Genomic DNA, 11,710 nt, shown 5'->3' with positions numbered 1-11,710 from the left:
TTGCTTTTCTCAATTATTAATTATCATTGATTTTTGACATAATTATTCATTATTCTTCTTCTTCTTTTTTTTTATATCTATTTCAGAATTTTAATTGGGATTCATTCTTTTTTCCTGGATTTCTCAAAAGAAAAAAAAATCATTTATAGGTTATTATCAGTGTTCAAGAAAGCAGTCAAGGCGGCCGCCTAGACGCCGTCTAGGCGCTCAGCAGACGCCTAGATGACCGTCTAAACCGCTTAAAATTATATTAATTTAATTTTAATATTTATTTTTGATTTTTAACTATAAATATATTTAAACTATCAAGTTTTATATATGTATATGTAATTATAAATGTTTATATGTTGTTAATATAACTTAAATAAATGTATTTTTCTTAATTTTGTTTACAATTTATAATTTTTTTATTTTTCTAACATATATTTATACATAATTTTATATATATAATGTTTTATGTTGTAAATGTCTAAACTGCTTAAAACCGTCTAGGCCCCGGTTAGGCGTTCTAGGCGCTAGGCGCTGAATCACCGCCCAAACACCGCCTAGCGCTTTCTTGAACACTGGTTATTATTAACTTATTCCCATTTTTTCTGTAAATTTTCTTGTAAATTTCATATTAGTTGCAATTTTTTTTAACAAGGATTTATTATTATTACTGCACTGCGCAATTCTCGCTTATTTTCCCAATGAGGTCAAAAAACTCACTGTGAAGTCAAAATGACAGTTTTAGCCTTCACTAAAGGCAAAGGGCAAAAGACTCAAAACCATATTGGATAAAACACTTTGGCGTCCACCATGAGTCACAGTCACTTAAACATTAGTTAGTGTAGGTCACCTTTTTTTTTTGTTCTTGCAGTCTTTTTTTGGATTCTTTTTTCCCGGGGCCATTCCTGGCGGGTGATAATTAAAAACTACCCTCTTCTCTTTAATCTTTAATATTTAATCTTTCCTAAGCACTACCCTCTTCTCTTTACCTGAAAAGACTATGAAAAAGTAAGCTTAAAATAATTCTCTCTCGTGAACCAATAAAAATAGTAAACTATTTTCTTGCTATTTTTTTTCAGTTTTATTTTCTTTTAATTTTTAGGGTTTTTGATTTTGTTGGTTGGTTGTGTTTTTTGTTTGGCCGTTCACAAGCTTCAAGACTTTTTTTTTTTATCTCTTTACAAGGTCCTTGTCGTTCATCACTGTCGTACGTGAAAACTAGCAAATTTTTCTTTCTCCTTTAATTTTTGTTTTTTTGGCTTCTTTCTTTTGTTTGTTAAAACAAGTGTGACAATCAATCTTTTGTTTGTTAAATGTTCTTTTAAATTTTGAAAGTGACCCACAACAAAGATTTCTCTCTCACTTGGCTTGGCTCAGTCTCTCTACAGTGTCTTTGAGAGAGTCAAATCCAAAACCCCGTGCACTGCATGAGCTAATTTACAAAATCATTCTGCTTCAAAGTCTTTGTCTTCCTTCTTCTTCACCTCTGTCGACATTGTTCCCATCCCACAGTGAAGCTTTTTTTTCATCTCTCCGTAAGTTTTTTAAAAAAATCCTCACTTTTTCTCATTTTATCTCTTTTGCTTTGTGATTAGGTTTTTAGATCTCGGAATGGGACCCCATATTCAATACCCCATTTTGTTCATTTAATGTTTTCTTTCCCCAGCTGATTCCCTCTGGTTCAAGTTTGTTCCTTCTCATTCACTATCATCCTGCATTTTAGTTTGATTGGGTTTAGTTTTTTCAGAAGATTTGTTCATCTGAGGTGAAGTCTCTCTTTAACTTCCGTTTTGTTTTGCGTTTTTTTGGTAAAATTTAGCTTCCGTTTTGTTTTTTTCTCTTATGGAAATGTTTGGTATTGTTGATTTTTTGCGGAAAGATTGAAACTTTTTATGGTAACATTGATGGGTTTTGTTTGTCTTGTTTCAGATTTACTTGGGGGCTTCCATGAATGTTCTGCGTTGGTGAGCTGGATATAAAGTTGTTGGCTTTCTGCAAAAGACTGTAGCTTTGGGGGAAATATAATGAAGTCAAGGATGAATCTATCTAGGAGGATTTTGTTACTCTCCATGTTTTTCCTGTCTGCAATGGGGCAACTTCCATCACAGGACATCATGGCATTACTTGAATTCAAGAAAGGAATCAAACATGACCCTACTGGTTTTGTCCTTAATTCATGGAACGATGAGTCTATTGACTTTAATGGTTGTCCTTCTTCTTGGAATGGTATTGTCTGCAATGGCGGTAATGTGGCTGGTGTTGTTTTGGATAATTTGGGCTTGACTGCTGATGCTGACTTCAGTCTCTTTTCCAACTTGACCAAGCTTGTGAAGCTATCTATGGCCAACAATTCCATTTCTGGTGGCTTACCTAATAATTTAGGCAGTTTCAAAAGCCTCCAGTTCCTGGATTTGTCTGATAACTTGTTCTCTTCCTCACTGCCTAAAGAGATTGGTAGATCAGTAAGCTTGAGGAATCTTTCTTTGGCTGGTAACAACCTCTCTGGTGAGATTCCGGAATCTATGAGTGGGTTGAGTTCTCTTCAGTCCTTGGATATGAGTCGCAACTCCTTATCTGGACCTTTGCCTAAGTCCTTGACAAGGCTGAACGATCTCTTGTACTTGAATCTGTCTTCTAATGGATTCACAGGGACAGTCCCAAGGGGCTTTGAGTTGATATCAAGCCTTGAAGTGCTTGATTTGCATGGTAACTCAATTGAAGGTAATCTTGATGGGCAGTTTTTCCTTTCAACGAATGCGAGCTATGTCGATATCAGTGGAAACAAATTGGTGACTACATCTGGGAAGCTGTTACCTGGTGTTTCTGAGAGCATCAAGCATTTAAATCTCAGCCATAATCAGCTTGAAGGTTCATTGACTAGTGGGTTTCAATTGTTTCAGAACATAAAAGTCTTGGATCTTAGCTACAACCAGTTATCTGGAGAGTTACCAGGTTTCAACTATGCCTATGATCTTCAAGTACTCAAGCTTAGCAACAACAGATTCTCAGGTTCCCTACCCAATAATTTGTTGAAAGGTGACTCTTTGCTTTTGACAACGCTGGATTTAAGTGGCAACAATCTCTCAGGTATGCTTTTAACATTATCTTCTACAGAGTGTGAATTGTTATATCTTAATAGTGGCCAATAAGAAAACTTGATTCTTTTTGTGTTCCAGGGCCAATAAGTTCTATCATGTCAACAACTCTTCACACTCTTGACCTTTCTTCAAATGCATTGACCGGGGAGCTTCCTCTCTTGACTGGGAGCTGTATACTACTTGATCTCTCAAACAACCAGTTTGAAGGAAATCTAACAAGATGGTCAAAATGGGAGAATATTGAGTACCTTGATCTCAGCCAGAACCATTTCACTGGGCCGTTCCCAGATGTAACTCCCCAGCTTCTGCGAGCAAACCATCTTAATCTTTCCTACAATAAGCTCACAGGCTCACTTCCAGATCGGATTCCTACGCATTATCCGAAACTTCAGGTACTTGACTTAAGTTCCAACAGCTTAGAAGGGCCAATCCCAAGTGCATTACTATCCATGTCCACTTTGGAGGAAATCCACCTTCAAAACAATGGCATGACAGGTAACATCGGACCCCTACCTTCTTCTGGTTCAAGAATCCGTCTTCTTGATCTCTCTCACAACCGGTTTGACGGCGATCTTCCTGGTGTGGTCGGATCTTTAACCAATCTTCAAGTGCTGAATCTCGCAGCAAATAATTTTTCTGGCTCTTTGCCTAGCTCCATGAATGGCATGGTCTCTCTAAGCTCATTAGACGTATCCCAGAATCATTTCACTGGACCACTCCCAAGCAACTTATCTCGCAGCCTTATGGCCTTTAACGTCTCATACAATGATCTATCAGGGACTGTGCCAGAGAATCTGAAGAACTTCCCTCCGCCTTCCTTTTATCCTGGAAACAGCAAACTCTCCTTGCCTGCTGGATCCTCTGGTTCAACAAGTGCATCAGAAGCTTCCACGAAGAGATCCAATTTACTTGTTAAGGTTGTTATAATAGTTTCGTGCGCCGTTGCTATAATTATTCTCATCCTTGTGGCTATCCTGCTTTTCTGCATCTGCAATTCAAGAAGACGCGAGGAGCGTACTATGACAGGTAAAGAAATTAATAGGCGGGCTCAAACAATCCCCTCAGGCAGTGGAGGTGGTATGGTTGTCTCTGCTGAGGATCTCGTTGCTTCAAGAAAAGGCTCATCATCTGAAATTCTCAGTCCAGATGAAAAACTAGCTGTTGCAACTGGTTTCTCTCCTTCCAAGACCAGCAATTTATCTTGGTCACCTGGCTCAGGAGATTCATTCCCAGCTGATCAGCAATTAGCACGGCTTGATGTTAGGTCACCAGATAGACTTGTGGGAGAGCTGCAGTTTCTGGATGATTCAATCAAGTTGACTCCAGAGGAACTATCGAGGGCACCAGCTGAAGTTCTTGGAAGAAGTAGCCATGGAACTTCTTACAGGGCAACGCTGGATAATGGAGTGTTTTTAACCGTGAAATGGCTAAGAGAAGGCGTGGCAAAGCAAAGAAAGGAGTTTGCTAAAGAAGTGAAAAAGTTTTCTAACATTAGACATCCTAATGTTGTGACTCTCCGAGGGTACTATTGGGGTCCAACACAACACGAAAAGCTTATTCTCTCAGACTTTATATCGCCAGGAAGCCTCGCCAGCTTCCTTTACGGTAACGCTCCTTTCATATAAACTTCTCTAAGTATTATATGTATCTGCAGTACTTTTCATCAAGCTTATGATTCTTGTTTGATCTCCAGATCGACCAGGCAGGAAAGGCCCTCCCTTAGCCTGGATTCAACGGTTGAAAATTGCAGTTGATGTCGCACGTGGTCTAAACTATCTCCATTTCGACAGAGCTGTTCCACACGGTAACCTCAAGGCAACAAACATTCTCTTAGATGGAGCAGAGCTAAACGCACGTGTAGCAGATTACTGCCTCCACCGTCTCATGACACAAGCAGGCACAGTCGAGCAGATTCTAGACGCAGGAATCCTCGGTTACCGAGCTCCTGAGCTAGCAGCTTCAAGAAAACCGTTACCTTCTTTTAAGTCAGATGTGTATGCATTCGGTGTGATACTTCTCGAGATCCTAACGGGAAGATGTGCGGGAGATGTGATCACAGGTGAACAAGAAGGTGTTGATTTAACCGATTGGGTGAGGTTACGTGTAGCAGAAGGGCGTGGTGCGGAATGCTTTGATTCGGTCTTGACTCAGGAAATGGGAAGTGATCCGGTTACAGAGAAAGGCATGAAAGAAGTTCTTGGGATTGCTTTGAGGTGTATAAGATCAGTTTCAGAGAGACCTGGTATTAAGACCATTTATGAAGATCTTTCTTCGATTTAGGAACCCAACAAGGTGTTTGCTATTCCTTCTGTCTTTTTTTTTTTAATATGTTTTGTAGGTTCCAATGGAGTTTGGTCCCTCTGATTGTGTTCTCCTTTGTCAAGTTCATGCTTTTGTTTCTGGAGAAGCATGCTCTTGATTCAAGCTAGTAGTAGTAGTGTGTTGAATTCTAGTAGTCTTTTTCTTATAACATTTTCCCTGTAAAAAAAGAAAACGTAATCTGCTCATGTCTCATGAGTAGTGAATGAAATTTCATTTTTTTTTCCTCTGTTCACTGAAGAGAACGTAATCTGCTATATGGTGTGTTCTATGTTCCGGTTAGACTTAACCGAGTCTTTGAATTAGGAATCTTAACTTTTAGGTTACGTTTGTAACACTATATATATGATCTTTCTCAGGGCACTAAAATCTTAAAAACCCTAATCGCAAATTATTCCAAATGGAAACACTCCCAGAGGCGATATTGACGGAGATTCTGGCGAGGCTGCCTTTGAGAAGCATCTACAGATTCAAAACGGTTAGCAAAACATCGAAATCGTTAATCGAATCTGTGTATGTATTTCCGCCGTCTCTATGTGTCTCTGCACAAAAATTCAAACTCGTGGTCGCTAACGTGCGGCATAACAAAAGAACTCATAAGGTTCTATAGATGCGAGACATGGGAACTTCCAAAGTCTCTAGCTTTTTTGATCCCATATGCTCGTTTATATTATTCCAATGGACTGGTTTTGATTCGAGGATATGGTAGCTGCTTTGTGGGCAATCCTGTTTTACAAGAGTGGGTCAAAATCCCTCCACCTCCAGATGATTCTTCTCTTGTTTATAGTTTGGTGACTCGCGTGGATGAGGATGGAGTCGTTTTGAGCTTCAAAGTGATTAGCTTAACTTCACTAGATAGGACGAGTTTGAGTATGTTTCTTTATTCCTCTGAGACAGGGCTATGGACTTCCAAGATAATTCACTGCGCTCACCAAATTGCCGACCTTCATCATAAATATGTGACTGCTGATGGTACGATTTACTATTCCAATCTATTTAGGCAATCTGGAGTAGTTGTGGCTAATGATTTGTATTCCGAATCTGATCAGTTCCGGGTTATACCTCTCCCTGATCACGATGGGAACAAGAAAAGAGTCTTGACTACTACATCTGGAAGATCTTTCATGTGTATGACTCTTGGCAGCTTTTTAAAGGTTTGGAGGCTGAACAATGATGATGACTCTTGGCAGCTTTTGTCGAAAACCAACCTTCCAGGTTACCTACGGCAATGCATCCTTTTGATAGTGATATTGTCTATATATGGAGTCAACAGAATCGTCATACGGTATCATGTAACTGCGGACAATGAACCATTCAATAATCCTTGGAGATGAATATAATAAAGAGGATGTCTTGAACAAAGCCGTCAGATTTTCGGTCAAGTTATTACAATTCATGCTCCCACGGTGGATGGAACCGATGCCTCGTCCTCCCCATATTGAGATGATCGATACAACTTCACTACTTTCTGACCCTAGTTTACTCGTAAAGAGGAAGAGGTATAGAGTCAGATACGTATGATTTCAGAATGTTTTTTTTTTTTTTTTAAATCTTGTATTTTGAGTTTCTTTAGTTTCTTCTTATCTCTAGTTATTTATCTTAGAACCAAAAAACCAAAAAAAAAAAAAACAAGTAGTTTACATCAAACATTCAGCTACTAAAAAAATCAAAACTTTTACAAAGCAAGTAAGCATCTAAAAGATAACATATGGTGTCATATGTTTCCAAAGAGAGCATCTCCAATGGTTGGATCCATTTTTTGGGATCCAACAATATTTATAACTGAAAAAAATGACAAATTAAAAAAAGTTAGACACTGGAACAAGTTTATTAATTTTGACATAGTCCAATGGAGGGGTCTAAAATAGGAGGATTAAAAAATTCAAATCTTAAAAAGCTTGTGTAAACATAAAAGTGAGAATGTTTAACACACAAGAGAAAGATGCTTATCACAGAACTTCAGCTGATAAAAAAGAGTTGAGATGATCTTGTAATATATAAAACAGAGTGGCAATGTATTGTGCAAGAGATGATAAAAACTGTTGTGTAAACATTAGTAGCAAGTTGAACAACCACTGCAGCAAATCATCCATATGAAAATACAAAGCCAATCTAGCTTATTATATCTCTGTATCAGTCTAAGCCACAGCTAATCTCGTCATTAATTACGTACGAGTCATCAATCATATATCTAAAACTCTTCACATCTAAGTTACAAAAATGCTGAATCAGAACACTTACGTGCTTAAGAATAACTTTTTGGCTCTTTCTTTCTTCCTCCCAAAAACTTACTACTATGTTTTGTTTTTTCTCGCGAAAGTTTGTTATTTTCTGGAGAAACTCAGTGCGATTCTTCAACGTCAAAGTGATATGCTCAAATTAAACCCTAGAGCTACTCTCTTAAATTAAGAGATTAATGTAGTACTTAGGGGTCGAATTCCACAAGGACTCAAGACTACACAATAAATTATAGAGTTTTATAATTAAACTAAACATATTAATTATAAAGATTTTTGGTTCTGCCCGATTAAACCTTAGCATTACTTGTTGCAGCTGGATACGTGGTTTGTGCAGGACCTCTAGCTTAACCTGAGAAGCAAACTTGTAGTCAGAGTCGATGCAACAGGAAACTGATTTACGACATTTTACAAAGTTTATAGATACTTACTTGATACGGTATTGTGTGCTTGCATCGCAGGGCAGTAACTCAAGCTATTTCTTGAGATTTCTTTTGCAGTTCTTTCATGAGTTAGACTATATTGATAACAGTCACGCATGAACATTTCCATTGAAATTTTGATAACAGTTTCTAAATGAAATATTTTGTAAAAAGTATGTTAATCGATGTCAATGTTACTAAAAAAAAACTATTAAGGTACAAGATTTTTTTAAAACTAAATATGACCAAAAAATTTATATATCTATACTAGTATTTTTGCAGCAGTTTTTGCTCAAAAATAATTTTTGGAAAGTTTTTACATTTAATGTATTGACTTTAATATTATTTACCAAAACTTCAAAATTAATTATAGGTAAGATTTTAAAAAATAAGGAAATCTTTCTACCTCATTCAAACATAAATATATGATTATCTTTTATTTTATTTGAGTTTATATTTAAATTATCTTGAATTATTCTATAATACATTTAGTTAATAAAAATTGTGATTTTTTCCTGCATATGATGTAATACAAAATTTTAAAAACAGACATATATTACTCTATAGATGAATAAAAAATAAGAGTACAATATCTCACATTATCTAAAAAATTGGGTAATAGTTTAGAGAATATTTAGTAATATTCTTGAACTTAATGTAACAATCTTTAATATTCAATATAATACCGTTGATCAAAAAAAACAAAAAATAAAAACTCTAGGCATGTCTACAAGACACAAAGACGGTTAAGAGTAAACCGTCTCTTTAAATTAGGAATCCAGGAATCCAATCTTCTGGTCGGCGTCGTCTCCATTATCTCTACTACACCTTTGGTTCTCAAATCCTTGCCGCGTTTTTAATCTCACTTCATTTCAGAACCCAAAACACGGTTTCAACTTTTAAGATATCACATAAATCTCAGACTGGCTTCAGCAACCCTGTTTTGGTTTTGGCTGCAATGAGAAACGAAGATGGTGTTGAAGTGGTCGACAACGATGCGTTTTATATGAGGAAGTCTGTGGAGCTAGCAAAGAGAGCAATTGGGTGTACTAGTGCTAACCCCATGGTACCATGCAAATCGTCAAAAAAAATAAATTACATGTCTAAACTACTTGATTTTAGCCAATTTCTACAATAATTTTAGCGGTGTTAATGAACCATTTAACGGTGCTGAGTCAGATGCCATGGTGGCAAACTTGTGGAATTGAGGCTAAAACGACGTCATTTTTGTTACTGAATAAAATTAAAATGACTTGATGCTAGCAAGGCTCGAACCCGCCAACGGATATGGATCACATTAACGCCCTAACCACTAGGACACTTAACACCTTTTGAAATTTTAAACAAAGCTTTTATTTATCATAATTCAGTTTGTCTCTCTTCTTCTCCCCTTGTTCTTCTTCCTTTTTCTTTCCATGACTGACAGGATGAAATCCAAATCGGATTGAGTCCATCTGCCCTAAGACACTCCATTAGTAATTTAATGGAGATGGAGATAGAGACTGGAAATAAAGTATTAGCTAGGGTTTCTGTGAAAGCTTGTTCTTTTTCGATATGAATTTTGGATCTTAGAAGAAAAAGAAGTCCCAAATCACTAACAATTTCTTCTTCTGCAATTCGGATTTTATAATCTCCATCGTCGCCATATCAGCCATGGAAAGAGACAAAGGAAGAAGAAGAGAGACGAACTGCATTATGATATATAAAAGCTTCGTTCAGAGCTACCAAATTGGTTTCTGTGTCAAAGTGGTTAGAGCGTTAGTATGTTGCCTATCAATTAAAGGGTTCGAGCCTTGCCAGCATCAAGTCAATTTAATTTTCTTCATTAACAAAAACAACGTCGTTTTGACCTCATTTCCACAAGTTTGCCATCATGGCGTCTGACTCAGCACTGTTAAATGGTTAACTAACACCTATGTAATTTTTTTTTTGTCGGTTTAGGTTCATAATTGCATGGTACCATAGTTTGGGTATGAAAAAGCGTTCCACAAATTATTCAGGTTGATTTTCGCCGTTTTCCCGCTTCATGCTGAAGTATAAACAGTGTCGTTTGATTTCAACAAAAAAAAGTTCAATTTTTCTTGATGGGTTTTTGAAAAATGAGGAAACTTTAATTCTAGTTTTCATGATTGTGGAATTTTAAGGGGAGTTAGGTGTTAATGAGTTTGATTCATGGCATTGGTTAGTTGTTTTCTCTTAGAGATGCTGGAGACTTAGCTGAGAATGCTACTGCTTATGTTAGTTTGGAACCATGTAATCATTACGGAAGAACACCTCCCTGCACAGAAGCTTTGATTAAGGCTAAGGTGAAAAGAGTTGTGATTGGGATGGTTGATCCTAATCCAATCGTGTTTTCGACAGGTATCAGTCGTTTGAAAGATGCTGGTATTGATGTCACTATGGGTGTTGAAGAAGAGTTATGCAAGAAGATGAATGAAGGATTCATCCATCGAATGTTAAGAGGAAAGCCTTTTCTTGCCCTCAGGTAAGAGTTCATTGCTTCTCTCTTGAGTGTGGAGACAAAACCGCGTCAATAGATTGTTTTTTGTAAGTTTTGTGGTAATTTTGGGAAAAAAAATTTTATGGTATTTTTGAAAAAAAAAATGTGGTATTTTTGGAAAAAAAACTTTTTTAGTGGTATTTAAAGAAATTTCTCATATAAAACAGAGTGGCAATGTGCAAGAGATGATAAAAACTGTTGTGTAAACATTAGTAGCAAGTTGAACAACCACTGCAGCAAAGCATCCATATGAAAATACAAAGCCAATCTAGCTTATTATATCTCTGTAGCAGTCTAAGCCACATCTAATCTCGTCATTAATTACGTACGAGTCATCAATCATATATCAAAACTCTTCACGTCTAAGTTACAAAAATGCTGAATCAAAACACCTACCTGGTTAAGAATAATGATCAACAACCTAATATCTTGTAGCGATAAAGGCTTCTCTCGTTCATAGAACTCCTCATTGTCAACTATCATTAGCATATGCCTGATCATCAACGACAATATTAAACCACTTTCAAGTATTAAATCACCCTCACAACACTAATATACCTATAGTCATACGAGAGAGTGACAATTAATTCATACACCAAACAAAAAAATAGCATTAAATCAAAACAAAACTTACTTATAAACAAGACAAACCACTTCTGCTTCTCATGGCATCGTTTCATATAATTCCACAACACAGCTACTAGCTCGGTTCTATAAGCCAAAATTGTCATGATCCACTCAAGAAGGAGAGTGTTGAGTGCTGCATACTGAAAAGAACTGAATCTATTATGTGACTGCTGATGGTACGATTTACTATTCCAATCTATTTAGTCAACCTGGAGTAGTTGTAGCTCATGATTTGTATTCTGAATCTGATCAGTTCCGGGTTATACCCAGGCCCGGCTTAGAGGCAGTGCAGACGGTGCAAAAGCACCATGTCTCCAGATTTTTATGATTTTTTCTTTAAGGTTTAGGGTCATAAAATTTGAAATGTTGCAAATATAACCCTAGTTTTATGGGAAAAAAAAAATTTGAGCACAAGGTCCCAAAAATAAGTGAGCCGGCACTGGTTATACCTCTCTCTGATCACAACGAAGGCGATGGGAACAAGAAAAGAGTCTTGACTACTACATCCGGAAGACATTT

At 36.9% G+C, this 11,710-nt stretch overlaps 2 protein-coding genes and 1 pseudogene across 3 annotated transcripts in view; all 3 read left to right on the top strand.

The window, feature by feature from the left end:
• Window positions 1,137–5,633, top strand: LOC104731461 (probable LRR receptor-like serine/threonine-protein kinase At4g20940). 2 transcript variants are annotated; one of them, XM_010450836.2, is made up of 5 exons: window positions 1,137–1,523; window positions 1,655–1,753; window positions 1,918–3,075; window positions 3,165–4,691; window positions 4,780–5,633. In XM_010450836.2, the coding sequence occupies exons 3-5, from the start codon at window positions 2,013–2,015 to the stop codon at window positions 5,364–5,366; spliced, it is 3,177 nt and encodes a 1,058-aa protein (XP_010449138.1). In that variant the 5' UTR covers window positions 1,137–1,523; window positions 1,655–1,753; window positions 1,918–2,012; the 3' UTR covers window positions 5,367–5,633. The 2 variants fall into 2 exon arrangements, with proteins under 2 accessions (XP_010449138.1, XP_010449137.1); XM_010450835.2 differs by lacking the exon at window positions 1,655–1,753.
• Window positions 5,773–6,882, top strand: LOC109128087 (annotated as a pseudogene).
• LOC104733445 (eukaryotic translation initiation factor 3 subunit D-like) overlaps window positions 9,023–11,710 on the top strand; it is a 6,874-nt gene continuing 4,186 nt past the window's right edge. Inside the window, exons 1-2 of the mRNA XM_010453024.2 lie at window positions 9,023–9,130; window positions 10,251–10,549. Of these exons, the coding sequence (XP_010451326.1) occupies window positions 9,023–9,130; window positions 10,251–10,549 (407 nt within the window). The remainder of the gene's footprint in view (window positions 9,131–10,250; window positions 10,550–11,710) is intronic.

Source organism: Camelina sativa, chromosome 12 (assembly GCF_000633955.1).
Source record: "Camelina sativa cultivar DH55 chromosome 12, Cs, whole genome shotgun sequence".
In the NCBI taxonomy this organism is placed as follows: Eukaryota; Viridiplantae; Streptophyta; class Magnoliopsida; order Brassicales; family Brassicaceae; genus Camelina; species Camelina sativa.
Note: the sequence above shows the minus strand (reverse complement) of the source record. Positions and strands in the feature narration are given on the sequence as shown.